The 25,137-nt window shown below is 33.6% G+C and overlaps 1 protein-coding gene across 1 annotated transcript in view; it reads right to left on the reverse strand.

Annotated features, from left to right (window-relative positions):
- Positions 1-25,137, reverse strand: part of KIF6 (kinesin family member 6) — a 144,310-nt gene that overhangs the window by 94,702 nt on the left and 24,471 nt on the right. Inside the window, exons 6-13 of the mRNA XM_081940835.1 lie at positions 24,813-24,942; positions 21,542-21,748; positions 20,832-20,975; positions 18,720-18,806; positions 17,615-17,718; positions 12,160-12,265; positions 10,543-10,684; positions 7,314-7,493 (exon numbers count right to left, since the gene is read on the reverse strand). Of these exons, the coding sequence (XP_081796961.1) occupies positions 7,314-7,493; positions 10,543-10,684; positions 12,160-12,265; positions 17,615-17,718; positions 18,720-18,806; positions 20,832-20,975; positions 21,542-21,748; positions 24,813-24,942 (1,100 nt within the window). The remainder of the gene's footprint in view (positions 1-7,313; positions 7,494-10,542; positions 10,685-12,159; positions 12,266-17,614; positions 17,719-18,719; positions 18,807-20,831; positions 20,976-21,541; positions 21,749-24,812; positions 24,943-25,137) is intronic.

Raw genomic sequence — 25,137 nt, forward strand, 5'->3', positions numbered from 1 at the left:
ATTAGTAGGTACAAAGAGGAAAGCTGGGCTGGATTAAAGCATGTCACAGTTGGCAGAAACTAGTAGGAATAGATAGAAGCAAATCTGAAGTCAAAGCCACAAGAACTTCATGAGCCCCACCCAGTGTTGCTACCACATCCAAACCCCCAAAAAATGTTTATATTGTATCAGAAATATCTCTCTCTCTCTCTCTCTCTCTCTCTCTCTCCTCTCTCTCTCTCTCTCTCTCTCTCTCTCTCTCTCACACACACACACACACACACACACACACACACACACACACGGAGGGAGAGAGGGAGGAAGGGAGGGGGAGATTTCTGATACAATATAAACATACTTGTATTGTGTGTGTGAGAATGGTTTCCGCCTGTGAAATAGAATGACTGGTATATTCAGATGGGGAATGGATATCCATATAAATTAAATACTTTTTCTTTGAGGCAATTAATTTTAATAATAAAATATTAATTCAGTAAAAAATTGTCCTAGCCTGCTCATTTTGGGATTTTGGGATACAAAGATTCCCTTTCGGTATAATTAATTAGAGGTAACTATTTTATTGAATCTACAATTAAATGATCAATAAGCTAACACAGTTAATAAAACGTGTCTATCAACAGCTAGACAACAATGAGGTGTCCCTCAAACCCTTATTCATCCATAAAACTGTTTCTAGATTCATAACACATTTGGTGTGACGGAAACTGTTGGAAGTTGAGAATTGAGAATTATAAACCTCTTTTTTTGTCATCTATGTGTACAGTTATTATTGTAAAACACAGTGTGTTTAATGTTCATAAAAGCCAGTTGAAATAATTCCTTGAATGACTCTTTGAACTGTATTTTAATATAGCAAATTTAAATAGCATATAATACTTTTACTGTAGGTCATACAACGTGAAGTGACTTGTCATGTCCAAGGGGTCATGAGAACAAGCACGTACAATATTTCTTGAAAGTGGTTTTACAAAAAGCTTCCACTTTCATTATATGAGAAGGAAAAATATTAAAATCAAGAGAACATGTTTATTTAGCAATTTATATCTACAACTGAACTGAAAGTAAAAACAAGGGTCAATAAATATGACTTTGGTGATTGGTAGATGTTTAAAAATGTGGCAATTATTAGTGTGATTGTTGGATGTTAGATAATATAAAAAACTGGTGTCTTCAGTTTTTCCAAAATGTAGTACCGGTAATTTATGTAGATATTTCATGAGGCATAAATACAATACAATAGTAGAGTTGGAAGGGACCTTGGAGGTCTTCTAGTCCAACCCCCTGCCTAGGCAGAAAAATGTCATTAAGTAAATCAAATCATACCAGTAAAAAACCCATAAATATTTCTCACTAATTTTTCAATATTACTGTAGAAAAACAATTGTCCTGCTTGACAAGCTAGATGAAACATGAAACGTTCTATGAGGTTCCATGAATTTTTTAAACTTTCTATTCTCTTTAAACTCATCTGGTCATTACAGAAAACTCTAAAAGAATGTTGCAGTTGAAGCAGATTACAGCAATTAATTAAACAGTTCAAATGCTTCAGATTCCCTAAGGTCTTAGGGGAGATTAAGGTCTCCCCTAAATTGGCAGTTTTAATCTAATTTAGAAACCTTCATGCTAGCAAAACTGATTGTCACGAATGAGTCTGGAAATGTCATCTTGATTTACATTTTTTCATGACCTCCATTTCAAGAAGTTAATGGAGCTTAAGTTCATAGAGTACAGGAAAAAACCTACACTGTTTCAATTGTGTTTTAATTAATATTTTGCCATTGAGTGTATAATTTCAAGCTACTTTTGCAGAATTTTCAGCGGACACATTGTAACAAAATAAAATAATATCAAGATCAGTATCTCAAAACATGTATTAATTAATATGAGTCATGCTGGGTATCTATCACTGCTAATACAACAGGGGGCTTAAATATTATGCCAATGTCCCTTACACAACTTTAGAGTTGTAATGTCAGAATGTATATTTTGTAATATTTTTACCACATCAATAAAATAATTTGTTTAAATCTAACATTTAGAATTGAGGCTCACATTTCTATGAAATCAAGAACCTTATACTAAGCTATAACATAGTGTGTTTGGGTTTGGCGAATTTTGCTGGATTGTTAGACAAAATCTTCAAATTGTTCCCTGCATCTGGTTAGGTTTTTTTTTGGTGGGAGGAAATTCGTAAAGACGAAATAAGAAAATGTATTATGAATAGTAAAATATGACATTTTAACACATCACTCAAGCAAGGGTTTATTTTACTTATTTATTTATTGACATGGACTCATGGACTATCAAGATTTTTTAAGCAAAGCATACTTTGCTAATAAAATATAATTATTTTTCAAATACCTTCCTATCTACCTGCTATCTGAATCCTTTTGTCTATTTTGGTTAAGATAAAAAAGGTATAGAATACAGTATGGAAATTACTGAACATTCTATCCTTTTTAATCTTTTTTTTCACATGAAGCAAACTGAGATAGATCCTACAGCTGTAAATAATTCTGAACCAATATCTGGTTAATTAAATAAACCTGCTAAAAGCCAAAAATATTTCTGTCTAGAAAACCTCAATTCCAACATCGGTTTTTCCATATTTCAAAAAATATTTATGTTCCCAAAGAAAGTCATAACATTCCACTTCTGAGTCTAACAAATTCTGATATTTGTGCATCCAGTTTTATTTCTACATCACAGATTTTTATTATTGGAAGGATAATCTTTATCCTAATTCACTGCCACATCACAATATAATCACAGAATCAAGGAGTTGGAAGAAGTCATTAAATCCAACCATGCTCAGTGTAGGAACCCAAATTAAATCAAATGTATACCTCCTTACTGCTTGCAGACACTAATCCTACTACAACGTACAATGTTTATGTTTCAATAGCTGCTGTCTCAAAGGTATCACTGAATGCATCTTTCTACTTTTTACTACATAGAAATCAAACATTGCATTCTGATCAATATTGTGATAGGATCAGGTAAGTAATCCTTCTGTTTAAAGATAGTCCCCAGGTTCAGTGATGAGAGTTTGAATGATCACTTAAATATGAGTTAGCAATGTGTGGAAGCAGCAAAAAAAGCTAATAACAATCCTTGGTTGTATAAACAGAAGCATAGAATCAAAATCATGTGATCTATTAGTACCGCTTTAGTAAGACCACACCTAGAATAGTGCATCCAATTTTGGTCATCACATTGCAAAAAATATGTTGAGACTTTGGAAAAAGTGCAAAGAAGAGCAACTAAGATGATCAAAAGCCTTAAGACTAAAACATATGAAGAACGGTAACAGGATTTGGGTTTGGTTAGTCTATTGAAAAGAAGTACTAGGGGGGACATGATACAGTATTCCAGTATTTGAGAAGCTGCCACAAAGAGGAGGGGGCCAATTTATTTTCCAAAAGCACCAGGGCAGGACAAGAAATAATGGATGGAAATTAATCAAGGAGAGAAGCAACCTGGAATTAAGGAGAAACTTCCTAATAGTGAATACAATTAACCAGTGGAACAGATTGCATTCAAACGTTGTAGGTGTTACATCACTGGAGCTTTTTAAGAAGAGACTGGACAGTCACTTATCTGAAATAAGCAGGGGACAGGACTAGAAAATCTCCAAAGTCCCTTCCAGCTCTATTCTGATTGAGTACCATAGAATGGGAAAATATTGGGACTGTGCCTGTATTATTTTCTAAACAGAGCTTCTGTATTTTGGAGAATGAGGACGAGAATGAAGAAAGGAGAAAAGAAAGCTATAACAATACACAACTTCTCTGAGGAGAAATCTACAAAAGCAGCAGCAATTATTTTGCCAAATAACTGTTCATGACATATGGATTAGAGAAGCAAGTATTAAAACGACATACTATGGTTAGAATATGTAGTTTAGGTTAAATCAACCATCTCTGCAACACAAATAAGTTCCTCAACATTGTACTAATGCATGAATAGGTTTTTAAACAAACAGGATTTGTATAATGGGTGTTTTAAAACAGCGGGTTTTTTTAACTATTCAATTTTTCTTTCTCTTAGTCACATAACACTTTTTACTAACACAGAGAAGATCTCCCACAATTGTAGTTTCAGTATACTATTACTTAAACTATTCCAATTGCCTTTATTATCCTATTTTTATTTCACAATCTTTTTAGTTGTTTTCAGTTATACTTTTTATCTCTGACGGCACAAATATTTGTCACATAATGTATTATTTTATAGTCAAATAGTCAAATAACGTATTCTTTTAAATATTTTTGGACTTAATGAAAGGTAAGTCCCATTGAAGAACATAGTTTTCTTTAAAACAGATTTGTGTCACGCTGTCCAGAGTTAAATATGAACTTTCAAGAAGAGCCCAGTGGCAACCCTTTAAGTAAGCAAAATACGACATAAGTACAATATTGTGCACCTTATATTTAATCTAGCATGGTAATTGCATTATGAAACTGTATTTAAATTAGAAACCAGGAGACTGGCCATCTTAGGTATGAAAGCTGGTTAAGTGGCTTTGGGCTAGTCACTCTCTCAACAGGATTGCTGTTATGGATAAAATAGGAGGAGGAGGGAGGTCACTGTCTTGAGTTATTTATAAAAATAATAAGAGTGGGGTAAGAAATGCTAAAAAATATTACTCTAAAATCTATAGTCCTATGGTAAATTGCTGTTCTATACTCATTAATAAGTACTGGTGATGAAAAAAATAAACCAAAAATTAGTTTTCAAGTAATTGGGTCTTATAGGACAAATTAAATATTTTAATTAATTGAGGTTGCAACCAAAGTAACTGAAATTTGTGAACTTAATTACTTTGAATTTACTGAAAAATAAAATGATGTATGACTGGGCTTCAATTTATCATTCAGCAGGGTTGTCCCTAATATGAGTCAACAGATGTTAGGGAGTGGTGCTAAATTATTGAAATTGTAGGTGCCAGACTATTTACCCATTTCTTCCAAACTAACCAACTGCCCCACCCCAAATATTATAAGAATACTTTAAAAGGTAAAGGTAAAAGTTCCCCTTGTATATATGTGCTAGTCGTTCCTTACTCTAGGGGGCAGTGCCGTTTCAAAGCTGAAAAGCCATCTCCATGGTTATGTGGACGGCATGACTAAACGTCCAAGGCGCACGGAATGCTATTACCTTCCCACCAAAGGTGATCCCTATTTTTCTACTTGCATTTTTACATGCTTTCGAACTGCTAGGTTGGCAGAAGCTGGGACAAGTAACAGGAGCTCACTCCGTTACACAGCACTAGGGATTCGAACCGCCGAACTGCTGACCTTTCTGATCGTCAAGCTCAGCATCTTAGCCACCTAGCCACCATGTCCCAGCACTGCAAATGCTAAACTATTTATTGCTGATTTAGGCCACAAAATACTTATATAAACATGGCCTCAGCCACCATCAATGTAAAAACAAATGTATTTTCATTTTGCAGTCGTGGCTCTATCACCTTAAATAATTTATGTTTACAGTAAAATCAATTTATCCTGGACAAATATTCTATTTTTTAAAGGGGGTAGAACTCTTACTATCCTGCCTTCTTCCTTTCCTTGATATAGCTCCCAGGTCCACATTGTTTGTCTGTGTGTAGTTTTTGTTTTTATCTATATTCGAGAAAGGGTTGTGAAAGATCCCTAGTTTCCTTGGTGTTTTACAATGTGTTACAGCAAGGAGTGTTCAAACTTTTTAAACAGGGGGCAATTCACGGTCCTTCAGACTGTTAGGGCGCTGGACTGGCTGGGTGGGCATGGCTAGGTGGTCATGTGACTGGATGGGCATGGCTAGGTCATGTGACTAGGTGGGTGTGGCCAATTTAACAGTCCATTAAACAATGCACAAAAATTAAACTTCAATTTGTTTTGCTCCTGGGGGTGTTTTATTTGCTTTTGTTGCTCTTTTGGCTGACTTTTCTTTTTCCTAGATCGTTTTTTCAGTTGTTAGGAATCTAGTGGTCCACTTCAGGAAACTCAGTTTTGCAGCAATTCTTCTCAGCCCCAAGGAGCTTACAATCAAAAAGTCTCTCTCTCTCTCTCTCTCTCTCTCTCTCTCTCTCATCTATCTATCTATCTATCTATCTATCTATCTATCTATCTATCTATCTATCATCTATCTATCTATCTATCTATCTATCTATCTATCTATCTATCATCTATCATCTATCTATCTATCTATCTATCATCTATCATCTTCTATCTCTATCTCTCTCCATTTATCTCTCTCTCTCTCTCTCTCTCTCTCTCATCTATCTATCTATCTATCTATCTATCTATCTATCTATCTATCTATCATCTATCTATCTATCTATCTATCTATCTATCTATCTATCATCTATCATCTATCTATCATCTATCTATCTATCTATCTATCTATCTATCTATCTATCATCTATCATCTTCTATCTCTATCTCTCTCCATTTATCTCTCTCTCTCTCTCTTTATCTAGCTATCTCTCTCCTAGAGGTGGAGGAGATGAAAAATGGGCCTGTTTTTTGGCCTCCTGGGGCATCTGTGCACCCATTCTTCACCTCACCTGCCTCCAGAAGCATTCTTCAGGCAAAAAATGGGCAAAAACGGTCCTTTTTAGGGCAAAAATAGGCCATTTTTGGCCTCCTGGGGCCAAAGGGTGGGTGGGCCAATGTGGGCAGGAGTGGGATTAATGGCTTTGCGGGCCACATGTGGCCCCTGGCCGTAGTTTGAGGAGACGTGTTACAGTATAGAAGCAAATAAATGGTTTAGTATTTGGCATGAGACTCAGGTACAATCTTATATGTATCTTGTGACTGGCTGACTCAATGTAACATTTTATGATTTATCTGAGGTGTGTTGCAGTTTGCCATTATCGTGCATTTTTTTCAGAAAACTTCACCAAGAGGCAATATCCTTCAAGGTGGAGGTTTATGACTTGTATAACCACTTTGTTACTTCCTGTAGATCCTTATACTAGTTATTTGTGGAAGTGCCTATGGTAATTTTGTTCCCTTTCCAGAGATGTCTAGATGCTGAAATTCATTGGAGTTACGTACTAAAATACCTACCTGATGACAGTGTAGTTCACAGAGACAGATTTCTTAGTTATATATTTTTAGAGAAGAATGCTTCTTCTCTCAATATGAAAATTATTTGATACTGAGAAGCCTAGGAAAACTTTTTTGTATATTCACAGTATTAACAAATGAACAAATAATTTACATAGAGATGCTATTTTCAGTCTTCTTATTACACACAATATACAGTCCTTCAAAGATGGTTATGCAATAATTCAATATTTGAGAATAAATTGTATGACTGACCTCGGCTTTTTGAGTGAGAATTAGATTTTGTTTCCAAAATGACAGGCAACATCTGCTCAGTCTCCATGTTTTTCAAATCATAGCAACTTTCTGTAGCTGAGATTTCCTTAGATGAAGCACTGAGAAGAAGGGCATCTTGTGTTTTCCTTTTTTCTTTCTTTAACATATTTACTAAAATATCTAATATTTATATTAAGGAAAGCTTTAAAATACTTTGTAATGATAGTTAGCACAAGTATGTTTATGTAAAAAGACTGTTAATTATACAGAACAGGAATAATTATTTTGTATGTTTTATTATATTTATTGATTGATTCCCCATTCTTCGGTCCTCATGTCATTAGCTTACAGTATCACACTGTACTTATTCTTAAACTTAGTTATGGCTAAAAAAAACAGTGTATCTGCTCTAACCACATTCCAAATATAAACAGTACAGTATGTATAAAAGCAAGATATGTACAGCTTTGGGTTGCTTTTGTAAAGGAAGTAATACAAAAATCTCTTATTTTATAATAAAATTATAATAAAATACTATCTAATATTTGAAAAATGTCAAACCATACTGTACATTTGCTTCTATTATTAGCTCATTGTAAATGGAACAAGAAAACAAATAAAAATATAAAATGCTTGGCCAAAGTTTGGTAACAACTGAAAGCAAAAAGTGAAGGCATTTTAAAATAAAATTTTAAAATATTTGATTCTCAACCCCTCTTTTATGGATAAATATGAAATTGAATGTTTGGTTTGGGATTTTTCCCACACTTTTCTTTGTGGATTTTTCCGGTTATCTTTACACCCAGTCCATGTTTAACATCTTCCCAAGATTTTCAATAATATTCAACTATTGGGGCTGTTAAGGCCATTCCAAAACTTTTTTTTCTTTCTTTCCTTTAACTATTTCATGATTGACTTGGAGATATTTTAAGATCCTTGACTTGCTGAAATATCCAATCGTTTTCAGCTTCAATATCCTTACTGATTATGGGATACTATCTTCTAGTATATATATAGTATAAATTGATATTTAGTTGACATTCAGTTGCTATTCTTCCTCATACTTGCACAGTATATTTTGTGCCACTGATTGTGACACAATAATAAAGCATAACGAGCCAATAGAGTCATCTCTATGTTTAATATTTTGCCATAATGGTCTTTTCTTCAAATGTTTCACATTACTTTTCTTGAATGCATATTTTGTGGCTGTGGCTGAGCTATTCAATTTTCATTTTATCAGTCTAAAGCACTTTGTTTCAAATATTTCAGGCTTATCAAATGTTTTGGACTAATTACTTTTTGTGGTTAAGTTTCAAGAAAAGGTTTTCTTGAAAGAATACTTCTCCCATACAAATTTATTATTTTATCAGAAACATTGTACTGTAGATGTCTGTTGTTTTGTGAATATGACCAGTTTTCAGCAGTTCCAGTTGATACATTTGACTTCCAGATCTTGCCTTGACTTTAAGAGTTCCATGCAACTTCCATTTCTTAATAATATTTCTCACTATTGCAATTTCTAGTTGGGAGTGTTTATAAGCATTTTTTTTCAACTTTCACCTGCTTGTATGAGTAAAGTATTTTAATTTTCAAATGGCCAGGCAGGTGAGTACAGGAGGAACCTATAGTTGTTGAAAACACTCAGAACAAATTACAAAAGAAGTTAGTTCAGAACATTTGCCATGGAATTGTCTTCACCTAATTGTAATCTTAATGAGTAAATTACTCCTTTCAGTCTTATTAATAGCTTTAATAATAAGTTATGTTAACAAAAATTATGAGCTAATTCTATTTATTGTAATGCTATGTGCCTGTTGATGGCTGATTTGTCTGAATGCTAAGTTTCTAGGAATTATCTAGCATTTTTAGACTTAGCTTGGCCTAGGATGCCCAGTTTCTCAATTGAAACCATGGACATATTTGTCCATGTGTGATGCAATTAAGGAGTCTTCGTCATATCTTCTATCTGCTGGTTGGTGTCCAAATAAGTAAATAAAACAAGTAAAAAACTTCCAATGTACCTTTTTTACTTCCGCATAAGTTAGGACAGATCCTTTCTAAAGTTCTTTTTCTGCTCATTCAGCTGTGGGTTTCTTCTCCTTTTTTCTGATTATTCCCCAGGTGTCATCTTTTACTCCATCTTCCAAGGTAATTCCCACATTTTATTACACAACTGAAAACGTGTCAACTCTGTACACTATTGACTTGTGTATTGAGAATCAGTAAACAGTACATAAATAATAAATACTTAAGTGTTTAGAAATGTGATATTTTGCAATAGCACTTAGCACTTAGACTTATATACACAGTGCTTTATAGCCCTCTCTAAGCAGTTCCCAGAGTCAACATATTGCCCCCAACAATCTGGATTCTCCTTTTACCGACCTCGAATGGATGGAAGGCTGAGTCAACCCTGAGGCAGTGAGATTTGAACTGCCAAACTTGCTAGCAATCGGCAGTCAGCAGGATTAGCATGCAATACTGCATTCTAACCACTGAGCCACCAAGGCTCTTTAATACATGAATGTGGAGTTTTGTCAAGATACAAAATAATTAGACCTGGAAGCTCACTAGTATTTGAATGTCCTGTTTAATTTTGTACCATGTAGAGATTGTGTCAACTAAAACATACACTTAGATCAAAAGTACAAATTATAGTTGTTATACCCAAACTTCAAATAGAAATTAAGAATTATTTATGTTGCTTCCTTGACTGAGTCTGACCTGTTTACAATTCAAAATAGTGAAAATATCAATAAAACCAATTAATCATCATAATACTCTATGCTGGCTAACCCAACACAACCCAGCCCTCTCCCCATAAGATGTTGGCTGCTTTCCAAAATGGTTCTAACTGCATTCCTAAGTTTTAACAGGGTATGGGTCATCCTGACCTCAAAGAGTAAGCTGTTCCTGACTGAGCAGATGGTAACTGAAAATAGATGTATTCAGCTTGATTATATTCACTTAACAATATTGAAACTTTTCCATGTTATTATTAAATCAAAAGTATCGTACATTGAATTTTAAAGCATTTTGCAATAAAGTATACTCCTCCTGTAGCTCCCCCCCCCATCTGCTTTTGAGGATTTTTGAACATTTTGGAAGAGACCTGAGGTCATGATGTAAAGAACGGAATGAAATATTGCCATCTTCCTTACAGAAATAGATATGTCATAGGAGTAGCAACTAGATTTTTATCCAATAAAGATTTCAGAAAGGATACTGATTTCATTATCTCGTTGCTGCAAAAGATCCTTTAGTTTCTTTAACTCTTCATTGCCAATTACAGTACCAGCACTTTTATCTTCCTGAACATCTGGGCCAAGTAATTGATTGCCAGGAAGTTTTGCATCATTTACCAGTCTCTGTTGAATCAAAAACAATATGGTTATTTTAATTAGTAATTCATTTCTTCATTTTCTGTAAGGAGGAAATTTGACAAACTTGTAGTCCTGTGATATCAAGCTACTGTAAAGATTTCCCTTATGGGTCATCTAGTTTTAATAGCTTCCTCTCTTTTAAACAAATCAGAATAATTTTCATGTACCGTCTCTCCTTTGGCCAACTATGCAGACATCCTTCCTAAGATTCTGACATTCTGACTCTCTTCCCTCTCAAAGATTCAGTTCCTCTTTCTTAAACTTAAAATTGTTCCTCTACTTGTTTTCCTGTAAGTAAGATATACTGATTTTTAACAACTATGTCATTTGGCCTCAACAGTACCTTTAACATTTGCAACAGTACCTTTAACATTTGCAAATATGCAAATTAACTTCCAGTTAATTACTTAATTTTTAAAACATTTATCTGTATTAAAAAGTTTATTGAAAAACATACTGTATGCTTGTAGATAGTAAGGGGCAATACTGATGTGATGGTTCATAATCAATACAATACAATACAATAGTAGAGTTGGAAGGGACCTTGGAGGTCTTCTAGTCCAAGACCGTGGAGGTCTTCTAGTCCAACCCCCTGCCTAGGCAGGAAACCCTATACCGTTCCAGACAAATCGCTATCCAACATCTTCTTAAAGACTTCCAGTGTTGGGGCATTCACAACTTCTTATTCACAACTTCTTATAATCAAATAACAGCACACAAAAACCCTAAAGCAGGCTACAACCACAAATTGTAGAATAGTTATAAATTACTGTTTTTGTTAATATATTCATTAAATTCTGTTTAGCGTGGCATATAAATCCAAACAAATTAATTAAACTCCCTATGAAATCTCCCCATCCAACTGCCTTTTTCTATTTGGTCCGAGGGTGGGAGGTGATAATTGAATGGTTATAATTATAAGTTTTATAACTATTCAAATAATTGAATAGTTATAAAGCAATGTCAAAGAATATAAAATATAACTTAAGCTAACTATGGAGTTGCTTTAGATAAAAAGTTCCTGTCTAAATAATAATGGTTTATTTAAGAAGGAATACCCAGCAATTTAAGGATACATACTTTGCACATTCTTTAAATTACAGTTTCCAGCTTTTTTCAGATATTGAAAATCAGAGTTTTACATGTAACAGGAAACCTTTTAAAATATTAAGAACAAAGTCAATGCAAAAAGGAAGAGCATCTGAACAAAACATCCTAACCGTATCCTTAGATTAATAACTCTAGTTTCCTATATCAAACATCACATGGGAAACTGTGCTTTTCTCATTTACAATATGTAAATTTCATTACTGCTACAAGAAAAACATAATTTTTTAAATATATATATATATTAGTTAGGCTCTAATTAGAAATTCATACTTCCTCTTCTCTTTTAAAATTGCCTAATAAATCAAAATACGGTACATTTGTTAATGTGTTAAAAACATAATGCAACATACTTTTAAGTGGCTGAAACAGTATTTTATCTTCCGCATGTCAGCCCCAATTTCCAAAATGTTTTCAGGATCAGTATCTTCCAGAAATTCTTTAACTTGTTCATCTAATCTAAATATACATGATAAAACAAAATAAAGAGCTACCTTGAAGAAAATATATAACTTTTCAGAAGAATAAATCAAACATAAATATTAAACTCCAGATTCCTGCTAGTTTATCACAACTATGAACTTTCTACAAGCGGAATTTCAGCAAATTGGGAAGCAGGAAAAACAGCATTTTAAAATTTATACCTGCTGCTTCAGTTCTTGGGAATTCTAGATCTTTGGAACAAACTTTGAGGATCACAGTGGAAAGCAGAGTGGAGAAGTTAATTAACTAAAATAGCTGCATTTTTCATTGTATCATTGAGATTTTTTCTTTGGATTAAAAGTCACCTATGGCTGGAAAGAATTTTTCTATCTGCAGGAAATAAACTCTGGTTCCAACACATAGAAAGCAAATTTACTCCTTAAGTTTAAATAACACATGAAGAAGGTGTTTTTAAAATAAATTGAATATTTTTAAAAAGCAATGTTCCGTCCAATAAATTCCAACTCCGCAAAAACACATGATATACCAAATATATTTTTAACCAAACTAAAGTTATATTTTGTTTAATTAGACTTATTTGTAATTAATGGTTCCCAGAATTGAATCTTTAAGCACTTGAAAGTAATCCTGCTTAATAGTTTTGCATACGTGGATGATTTCTAAAATCAGTGTAGGGCCAAGTGAGGAACAATACAATACAATACAATAGTAGTAGAGTTGGAAGGGACCTTGGAGGTCTTCTAGTCCAACCCCCTGCCTAGGCAGGAAACCCTATACCGTTTCAGACAGATGGCTATCCAACATCTTCTTAAAGACTTCCAGTACATGTACACTGTAGATGGCTGTCAGACTGTCAAGTAGCCCTTCCTGGAAGAGATGGCCTCCTCAGGAGGCAGTTAACATAATGAACATAATTGATATGGAAATAGATCTTTTTCTGAAAATTTTATAAAGTATCAGTATCAGAGACTAAGATATTTGATGGAAATAATGTTCACCTCAGGCCATTTTGCAGAACCTGTAACTGAACTATTTTTCTGATATAGTGATCTTTATCTACATTAAGATCACTCTTCTAGTCTGTCTCTTCCTGTAATTAGTATAGTAGATTTGTACCCCCATGGGGGTTGCCTTGAATAACTCTTTGCTGTAGTGTTTGTACATGGTTAATGTGATGGATTTTGGCCTTCAGTATGACTAACGTCTCTCCTACATGCCCTTGCAGGACAGAGCATAAGGCTACCACTCTACATTGCTAGATATAAGTTGTCCAACCAGCTTTAATAAATACTTTTATAAAATATTTTAGTGAAATATTTTAAAGTAACTTAAAATAGTAGATTGCTTTTTCCATATTTAGGAAGATTATATTTAAAACAGTCAATATTATATATGATGGAAGCAAAGAGACTTAACTAACTCAGGAAGGAATTTTGGAAGCCCTCACTTTGACTTTAAGTATAAACTATGATTCATTTATGACAGCTCCTCCTTTTTTATTACAGAACTCTGATATATTGTGCTATATACAATACACGGTTCACTGTAGGTGCTGCATGTCCACTATTGGCTATAGCCTTCAAAATACATCAGACAAACATCAAAGAGAGAAAAATAATGGCTTGCAAAAAAGCTATTTTCTAATATTGTTTTTCAGTATCTGATGAATGGATAGGAAATGCTTGGTAAAAAAAATATATTTGTTTTTTGACGTAGCAAGAAAAGCAAGATATTCCATCCAAAATGTTTTCTTTTGGAATCTTTGAACCCCAAAATAAATGTCTTTCTGAATAAGCCCTATCACTTCTGATTTAACTGAATTAGTGATATATGAAGGTCTAAAATCCAACTGACATGATAAAGAAAACAAGTTGTGGATATTAATAAGCAATAAACAGCTGTAAGAAAAGATGACCTTTTATTGCTTATTAAAATATTGCTAGATAATGTTGCTAATGCTAATTTTTTTTCCAAATGTGCAGGTAATTCTTACTTACGACCATACATTGGGAATGGAATTCCTATTGTAAGTTGGTATAGTCATAGACAATGCCAGAACTTACAAAAGAAATGATCTTGTGATTGTTAACTGAGATTGTTAAATATAGGCACTCCTCAATTTACAAAAACAATTGAGCCCAAAATTTCCATTGCCAAGTGCGACAGTTCTTAAATGAATTTAACCCCATTTTACAACCTTTCTTGCCACAGTTGTTAAGTAAATTACTACAGATGTTAAATTAGGAACATGGCTGCTAAATGAATCTGGCTTCCCCATTGATTTTGCTTGTCAGAAGTTTGCAAAAAGTGATCATAACCCTGCAACCATCATAAATATGAACCACTGGCCAACCATCCAAATTTTGATCATGTGACTATGAAAATGCTGCATCGGTCATAAGTGTGAAAAATGGTCATAAGTCACTTTTTCAGTGCAGTTGTAAGTTTGAACGGTCATTAAATGAATGGCTGTAAGTTGAGGACTAGCTGTAGTCAATCCAATAGAAACCACTCCAGAATTGGTAACTCCCAATCCCAAGCCTCAGTAAGGTAAGGCACTGCCTCCAATTCCCCCCCATCCCCCAAAAAATATCTCTCTCATCTCTGTTTGCAAGCATCAGCAAACATTAGTTCCCCTAACTCCTTTCTGTCCCCAGTCCCATATGGCTCTCCAGTCTGCCTCAGCAAGCAAGTAAACAACTTGCTAGCTGCCCAGCAAGGGCGAGCAAGCATTCATTTATCCAACTGCCTTATACACATCAGTTTTTAAGAAATTCTTCATGCCTTGAATCATGCTGAGAGTATATTCAGATCTAAATTAAATTTAGCTTCTCAAACTATATGGGACAAAAATGTGATGCAGTTACAATTTGCATAAATGGTAGTTATGTTTCCCTGAATAACATCATGTATGCAACATCCTGGAAGTAAACCTGTAACTCTAATTTCTACAGGTTTCCATCACTGAGCCTAAAATGTTCCATACCCAACAAAAGACTTCTGTCAGGAAAAAAATATTTTACACCAAAAACTGAAATAGCAACTCAGTATTTAGGTCATGATTGAAGTCAATCCTATTTCAAAACACAGCATTATGTTTGATATGTAACAAGGCATAGAAAACATGCCTATTCAAAATTTAGTTTATAATCTCCAGAGGGTCTTTATAGGAACAGATTTGTGAACTGCATTTTGGCCATATTATAACTTTGCCATTAAAAACTTTTCAGTCTGTAATTTCCTCCCTCGTTTTGAAAAATTGCTTAAAATTTTAAAATTGCTATCTTTGGGTATTTTTGAATTAATTTGTACATTCCAAGAACCTCTTACTCTCAAAAAGCTATGCTCAGGAATTTATAAAGATTAATTTGTTCAGTTTTGTTTCAGCACAGTTAAATGTACTAAAACTTCAATGGCTTCAAGTAATTGGTATGGAGACTTTCTTTCTCTGACAGACTGGTGTCTTCAATTTTGCAAGATAGGCTTCATTGTCTATGGTAAAAAAATCTTCACAGCTGAATTTTTAATGCTGTTGCTCCTTGGCCGAATTTTGAATTTTTTTAGAGCTAGATAAGCAAAGCAATAATAAAATCTACAAACTTGTACCTAGATACCGTATTTTTCAGAGTATAAGACACACCAGAGTATAAGACGCATCAAAGTTTTGAAGAGGCTATTTTTTTTTGAGAAAGTAGGTAGGTAGATAGAGGGATAGAGAGGGAGAGAAAGATAGAGAAATACAGTAGGTAGGTAGGGGGAGAGAGAGAGAGTAGGTACGTAGGTAGATAGATAGAGGGAGAGGGAGAGAGAGAAATACAGTAGATAGGTAGGGAGAGAGAGAGTAGGTAGGGAGGTAGATAGAGGGTAGAGAGAGAGAAAAATACAGTAGGTAGGTAGGGAGAAAAAGAGAAAGTAGGTAGGTAGGTACATAGATGTTTCCAGGTATATTGATCCATGTGCTGGAAAAGGAAATTGCTGACAACCTGCAGCACCTCAGACTTATGCTGACACAGCACTTGATCAATGTAATTCTCAGCAAACACTCTAACTAAAGAGCTTTCCAAAAGGAAAAAAAAAGTTTTTGCACTCTGCAAACTTCCCCAAAACGGCCCGTTTTTTTGCGAAAAAGGGGCCTGGTTTTTTTCAAATAAAAGCCATGAATAGCCTTTGGCGGGCTTGCAGAGTGCTCCGGGGGGGGGGCAAAAATGAGCAAAAAATGTTTTTTGTCAAAAAAATTGTATGCATGGCCTTATGGAGGCTTATAGCGTGCTGCTGGGGGCTGGGGGGGGCAAAAACCGACACATTTTGTGCTTATTTCTGCCCTCCCCAGCCTCCAGAAGCTCTCTGAAAGCCTCCATAAAGGTATGCACAGCCATTTTGGTGAAGGGGCAGGGCTTCGGAAGGCAAAAAATGCTGTATTCGATGTATAAGACGCACCCAGATTTTCAGCCCCTTTTTGAGGAAAAAAGGTGCGTCTTATACTCTGATAAATACGGTAATCCAAGTAAATATAATAATATTGATGAACTCTGTTCTCCAATACAATAGATAAGTTTACAAAGAGAAGTGTCTTAAATACAATAATCAAACTATGGAGTTATAGATTTAGCAGATAATGGGATTCAAAAAGTTTGTGGTTATTTTTGATCATGCTCTCAGCAGTCTTATATTGCAAAAAAAAAATAGTTACAAGCAGGGATTTAGCATGTAAGAAATTTGTTGGTTATAATTAGCAACACAGCATTTCTAAGTGCTTTAAATATTCCCTAAATACTTTTTAAAGTTATACATGCTCTGAACCTTCTCCTCAATTGGTATGTATTAATGTCTCAAAAGAAATATTTGCTGTAAAAAGCCTGATTCATTTCATTTATTTCAATACCAATTTGGACTCAATACCAAACAAAATAATATTTAAAGGTTATTCACATCACCCTAGCTAATTTAAACATTGAGTTTAGTCCCATTCATGTTCCTGATCAATTTATTATTCTCATATACCTCAATATATCAGCTAGACCGTCATTCTTGCACTTTACTTACTCTGCCCAATTACTTCTCAGAAAATTGTCAATGTAGAAATTCATATCTACTGCCAAAATCTGTGTCTGATAATAATAAAATAGCAACTAGATCTTACAACTTTCACTTTTTTTTATTCCCTTACTATCAATAAGACAGGGTGAAAATACTATAGCTGCTGTAAGTTCACTATTCATTCTGATAAATTTAAAATATCTCTTAATTTGAAGTATTATCTGAAACTAAATTTTACTAGAATGTCCATGCTTATTACGCAAATTAAAAAAAATATTTCAGAATATATGATGACATAAAGATGACATAAAGAAAACCAAACAATACTCTAGCAGTTCTTCTTTTGAGAGTTCTTCAAATCTTTGTTCACCAGTCACCAGGGCCAATTCATTTTTTAATTCCTGGATTTCCTTCTTCAGACGCATAATCATCTGGAAATATAAAATGGATCACACTGAATAAAAATGAATGTCTGATTTAGAAGTTATGTGATGCTCTTTTCTATATAAACCATATTGCTAATCTTTATATTCCCTTCCCCCCAAAAATAAAAACTTTTTTTTCATTTTCTTTTATAGAAATGAAATAATTCTGTGAACTTAAATAATGGCATGCTTTGGAAAAAAGAAGAACTGTGATTTGAGGGAAAAGAAACTCCTTTCAAAGATGGTAAAAACTAGACAACTGAGATTCAATTCTTTACTGGTTTAGCACTTTTAAGTTGTATTTATAGCATATCAATATAGTTCTGGATTAGTTATGGGCAATATGTTTTCACCATCTTTATTCTATAAGAAGACAATATTCTGAATATGTATCTGGAGGAAAAGTTCTATTGAATATACAAGAGCTGCGGTGGCGCAATGGTTAGAGTGCAATACTGTAGGCTACTTCGGCTGATCATCGGCTGCCAGCAGTTTGACAGATCGAATCTCACCAGGCTCAAGTTTGACTCAGTCTTCTATCCTTCCAAGATGGGTAAAATGAGGACACAGATTGTTGGGGGCTATAGGCTGACTCTGTCAACCACTTAGAGAGGGCTGTAAAGCACTATGAAGCGGTATATACTGGTAAGTCTAAGTGCTATTGCTATCATTATTGCTTATTTTCAAGTTAAATACAGCTACACTACATACATCAACTTCAAAAAATGAAAACAAATTGATTCCTTAATATTAGTTATTGAAAACATTATGCATTAGATCACTCTGTATATTAAAGAAAATATTTAGTTATTGTTAATAACAATAATAATACACTATGTTGCATAATCGAGTATGCAACACTTTTAATCACTTGTGACAAATAACCTCCACTACCATATTCAGGAGACAAAATGAATAATTATTTGGAATAATTATTACATGGAAATCACTGTCATGTTAGATTATATACAGTACTGTTTTCATAAAGAGTCACTAAGGAGCTTTACCAATCCAGGATCAATTTCTTCATTTAGAACAGCTTCATTCTTAATAACAGCAACTCGCTGAGCAAATCTACAGGTTGATATAGATTCCTAAAAAGAAAAAAAATCTTAACCTATCACTATGTAGACAGATAAGTTTTCTACAATGTAAGAATCAAAGTAACAATCTTTAAAATTGTCTTAATATGCTTTAACAAAAATGAATACCAGATAAATTGTATATTGATAAAAATAGTTTCAGTCTATTACATCTCATGACTGAATTAGATAACATGACATGTATCATTTGCAAGCAAAAAAAGCAGCCCCATATCCACTCCCATATTTCCCAATAAAATTAAATTATTATAACTTTTTGTGTGTTTACTAATTAATAGGTTGATGCCAATGAAGAACACAAAATTGATCAAAAGGTAGATTTCAATAATTAAAGAGTAAGGGCAAAAAAGCAAAGGACCTGTGGGTGAGTTTTCAATTTTCAGCCATAAATCAATATTTGGTATTACGTCCTTTTAATTTCTATAAATATTATTTCAAAATTATAACTATGTACATGATTGACGCTAAATTATTTTATAAATAATAAATCAACAGTGATGTATAGTGCAGCATAAGAAATTGACCCTTAATGATGCTTTTTTATTTTTTTAAAAAAAATCTAATAAAGTCTTACATTCTGTTAATTTTAACTATCTCTAGTTTCAAAACTAATTAACTTTTTTTAATTTCAGTCATATTTTCTTTTTAAATTTCTGATGATTCACTAGCATATAGTTTATACCAACATTACCTACTATCTGTATAAACAAGTTATTAACTAGCTCTAGAATATCCTTTATTCTGCTTCAATATTGCTAAGGAATTTAGTTATATTTCTATCAGGGTTAATGTTTTAAAAACAACAATGCCATAAGACCATAGTTTATTATTATGTGAATTAAGATACTTTCAGACTGACTTTTACTATGTACTGAATATAATTAACTTTATAAAATGAACTGTATTGTAAATATCCACACAATGACTTTTGCTACTTGTTATCACCTAATCTGATTAAATATAATGAAAAAGAATTTTTTAAAATCCAAATCTCATCCTAGAATCTGAAGCAATCTTCGGGGAAAAATATCAATTTTTCCTCCATTTAATTTTTTAAAAAATCTGCAATCCTCTGATAAGGCTCTAGTGAAGAATATGAAATGCTTTGAACATTCAGTAAAACCATACGTCAGGCCTGCAGCCGGTTCCTTTTGGGATCTTTGGCCTGCCACACTAATATTCTATTCTACTATGCTGTTTCATTAGTGAGGAATTGGGAGGAGGGATAGTAAGGAGTAGAATGTTATGTTGCCAAAACAAAATTCCTTTCTAGAATCCAAGGTCATCCTTTGTCTCTATACCTCTGCACCTGACCAGAACTGGATGGGTGGAACTGCCAGCATAGCAGTGGAAGATTGGACCATGTGATGGACTTGTGGGTGTGGGGGCAAGATCATGAACTTTAACTTGGGGCGAAAACAGAAGAAGCTTCAGGTTCGGGTTTTCCCAGATGTGCCAACATGACTCTCTTAATAAATTGGAACTTTGAGCAATACTTTGTCTTGGACTCTGATTTAATTTTGGATGTTATTTGGAACCCTGACACCATATAGAAAAGTATTGCATTACTCAGAGCTCCCTATCATCCTTCAGGTACTTAAGGTAACAACAAAGGTGGTATCAAAAAAACAGAGATTGTGTGAGTATATATGGAGGGGGGTAGAGGGGAGAGAATTGAGAGAGTGAATAAATCCAAGCTGTATGTGTATGTATGTATGTATGTATGTATGTATGTATGTATACATATATACATACATACATACATACATACATATGTATTAGAGAACTTTTGATTTCCCTCCCTTTTCTACTGTTTTTTATTTTATCTCTAGTTCTGCACTCCAGTAGCTAATAAATAGCCAAGTCCTTAAAAATGGAGAAAAAAACCCATTCTAAGAATGCTACGTCACTGTCAGAATTTAATCATACTGCAACAGTTATGCAATGAAATTGGAGCATAAAAATTGTTACATAAATATCAAAACAACTGAGAAATGGGAAAAAGGGAAAACATACATCTATGTTTCTTTTTTCTACAGAGAGCGTTGCAATCATTGTTGTCATGCAATTCCCTCCCAGGCTGTCTCTTAGTACTGAAGTCATCATGGAGTTTCTGTAGGGGATGTGAGATCTGTTTTTTTCTGACAGAGCAATGATTACCTGCAATAATTAGAATATTTTAGTAATCTCTAATATCTTGCTTTTGTTTACTTCAGACAAGCCTGCCTATTATTAAAAAAAAATACATTAAAATTGAGTATTTTTCATGAAAGTTATGTTTAGGCATAATCACTTCATTGTTTTATAACAAAAGTAGACCAAACAAATTAAACTTGCCACAAAGCATATATGTCTCAAACTGCATCCCCGCTTCCTGTCTATTTCCCTCTCCCCATCTCTGCCTTTTTGGCTGCCCAGTACTTTGCCATCTCTGCCAATTGCATTTTACCCAAATCACCTGTATAACTTTGAAGGGTCACTGAACAATGGTAGTTAAGCGAGAACTACCTATATATAAAAGTACTATTGTTAAATTTCATTATGTGCTATTAAACTGATCACTAAATAAGAAGGGCTATCAAATAGTACAATACATTAAAGTATAGTACAGACATTTTGCCACAGAGTAGCTACCTGAGACCCATCGTGTTCCATGTCTAAATCAAAATTCAGTGCAAGAGAACATGACTATTTTAAACAAAACATGGAGACTGGATCAACTTTACCTGTTCCAAATAATGAAGAGACAGATTGATATATTTGGCCTCTGTCAGTTGCTGGCCTCCAACTCCAGTCTTCCCAACACGCTCTGAACCAGCCAGGTCCACTAAGTGTAGTTTGGAACGCCGAATGGTTGCTGATCCCGGTTCTTTGCTTGAGATATGAATGGTGAAAATGCAATGTGAACGTGTGGAGGCTTGATTCATTGGAGTCTGTGAAAGAAAGCATTTCCTAAGCCTTACTTTTTCTCAGTCTAAATGTTACTTATCACTTGGAAATAAAAAGTGGTTCAAGTTAAAACAGATCACAATGATACTTTGAAACTTCTCAGGTGTAACCCAAACATCCCATAATAATTCCATTTACAATGGGCTGTATTGGAGGAAGGAAAAAAATGGTCAATTCATCTGTCCTACTACATACTACTTTATAAAATATATTAAGAGAGTTCCTTAATCAAAACAAAAACATTGTAAATTGTGCAACATGACTGCAAATAGTGCACAAGTGACTATAAAAGCAGTCTGTGTGCTCAAAATCCAATCACATGACTATTGAGTTGAGGGGATGTTGGAAGTTAAAAATCAGGTCATAAGCAGTTTTGGGGGTGATTATAACTTTGAATGGTCACTTAGTGACAGTTAAGTTAAGGGCTACCTGAAAGGAGAAGAACCGTGTAGTTATACTAGTTATATGCCACAGATTTGTGTAATATTATAGCACCAAGAGATTCATCTTCAATTTCTTTTCACACAGCCCTTATAATTTATCTTCTCAATAGCTACATACAAACTCCATGTTTTAACTGAGTATTTACTTTCTTTTCATTTTTTTGGGACCCTTGTATGTCCCTTAACATTTGATTATGGCGACGTGCATTCACTCTTTCAATTTAAGCCCTCTAATTGGGAGAAATTTTTGCTTGAAATAATATGGTATCATCAACAAGCCTGATGACCTACACATCCTCTCTAAAACCAGCATATTTGTGAAAAAATTGTAGGTGTTGGTGGTAAAACACCTTACTGTATATGCTAAAATGTGCAGAATACATAGATAGTATACTCATAGATGAAAAAGTAGATAAAAGAGAAGTATTGCTTTAATCTTTAAATATTTAAAATGTTTACATTCATTAAATATATGTGAATGCTGCCAAGAATATTAGCTGTAGGCACTTTCCAAACACAAGTAACTAAACAAATACAACACAGATATGTCTTCCCAAACTGAACAAATTGCAATAAAGCCTTTTACTGAAAAGTTTCCTCTGATTAAAACAGACTAAGTTTGCATTAAAAGGAAAAAAAATAACTGCAAGGTGGCTTTGATTTAATTTCCTCAAAATAAAACTTCTGAGTTATTGGTCTTCATATTTTGAGTCAATATTTTATTTTGTTGTTAGTTTTATTATTGTTAAAAGATAGTAAAATGCTGATGCTGATGATACTGTCTTTCGTGTTGATAGACTTACACTGTTTTGAATGTATGGTAAAGAGATTAATAACTATACTCTTTGGTTTACATTACAATTCATTTTTATTGGTTGAATGCAAAACAAAATGTAAAATTGGGTTACATTCAATGTGATGGAAGTTTCCCGGTGTCAACAAATCACTGAGTTGTGATACCAAGAAAACATGATTATAAAGTATGTTTTAAATCATAATAAAGGTGGGATATACATAAAATAAAAATAAATAAAAACAAGGTCATATTCTTGTTTATTAAATCTAGCAGAATTGTATATGCAGTCTTCTTTCTTTTAAGCTTTCAGAAAAAAAGATTCACAAATGTTACATTACATCATGTACCATGTAAAAAATTATATTTGACTTCCACCACCATTTCCTATTGTGAGGCAGAATTTCTTTATTTTTATACAGTGTATATATCCTGTGTGGTGTTTCTGGTTACACCTAAAAATATCTTAAATTATCCTAAATTTGCTATTTCTGAATTTGTACATCAGCCTGAAATTTAATTAGTAAAGCCAAATACAGAAAGGCAAGATTAAAGAAATGAAAATAGAATTCCTTTCTAGGAATAACAATTCCTTATAAGAAAGAAGAGTCAATCCTCAGAATTGCCATATTGCAAAGTGATTTGTACAGGATTGCTTTTATGAATAAATGAAAATATTTCTTTGCCATTCTAAAGTCTTACAATTTAATAATGAAATAGTTATTCCCCCTACTGAATAGTAAGATTTCAGATCTTTTAAGAATTCCCACTATTACTAGAAAACCTGCCACAAAGATTTATTTTGGCCAGATTCATGCCAGAGGAAAGAAACATAAACTTATTATTTGTTTCCTCATTACTTAGCTTCATAAAACTTTTTTTTCATCATATACTATTGTTTCATGCCATATTAAAAATGAAGCAGTTTAATGTGCAGATAAATCCCTATCTACTTTGATTTTCAAATGTGTTCAACTGAGATTAAGACCTAAGCATATGTTCATCTATCAATATGTACTGTGCTGCAACACATACACATTCAGAGGAAGGCAGTAGCAATGACTAGGGAACTGACAATTGAGACTTATGAGGAGAAACTGAGAAAAATGGAAATAGTACAACATTCTTTAAATACTAGAAGAGGTGTTACATTTAGGACTGCCATGGGGAAAAAAGCCAAGGGAAACAACTGTCCAGCTCCCTTTGGCTAGCTTCAGTTTGGATGAAACTACCCAGAAATTCAGCACACCACAACTAAGAATGAATCATTATGGAACGACACCACTGAAGCCATTTCCAACAATACATTTCCAGTAGTCGTTTCTGAAAGTTACAGGTCTTAGTCTCAATTTCAGTGCCTTTTCCATCACTTAATGGAAGTCCCACATCATGATTTCCAAGGGCCAAGTAGGGGAGAGCTATTCATTAAATTCTCCAAATTCCTGTGTGGGGGAAATCTAGCTGACATGTCTTCCACAAAAACTGCATGATTTCTCTGCGAAAGTACCATTCTTGTCACATATAGATTCTTCTACTCTAAAGTACCTGGTTGTGTACAATATGATTTACATTGGATTCACAAATTCAATTAAATGTTTTCATATTTAAATATATTTAGAAGCAAAAGCAAAACAATGATACTTTAAGAACAATATTTATAAATTTCACTGACATTTCTGAATAGATGGTTAGAGAGGAGCAGAATTGATTATAAAATAGGTGATTATTTACACGTTTTAAATAAACAAACATATATTTTACTATAAAGCTTTTTAGTGATTGCAGAATAAGAGACGTTGAAAATATGCGCACCTCTGCAATCATCCTGTTTGTGTCACCTAAGAAAAGCAGATTCAGAGCTTCTTCTTCATTGGTTGCTTGCTGCAAAGAGAGATGTTTCAGGTGAATGTTCTGATCAGGATCCTCCATTATTGTCACCTTTCTACATGAAAAAATTTAAAAATATGTATGGGTTTTAGTTTTTTAATCATAAATTATACTGGAATATTTATTCAAAAGTTTTGCTAGTAAGTAAATATATTATTTTCTTGATCATATACAAATGCTTTAAGGTTTACTCTAGCTACTAACAGCAAGATTTCCCAGTAAATGAAATACCTATTTCAGAATTGTGTAA

The sequence above is a fragment of the Natrix helvetica genome (assembly GCF_964273705.1).
Source record: "Natrix helvetica genome assembly, chromosome: 2".
Classification (NCBI taxonomy): Eukaryota; Metazoa; Chordata; class Lepidosauria; order Squamata; family Natricidae; genus Natrix; species Natrix helvetica.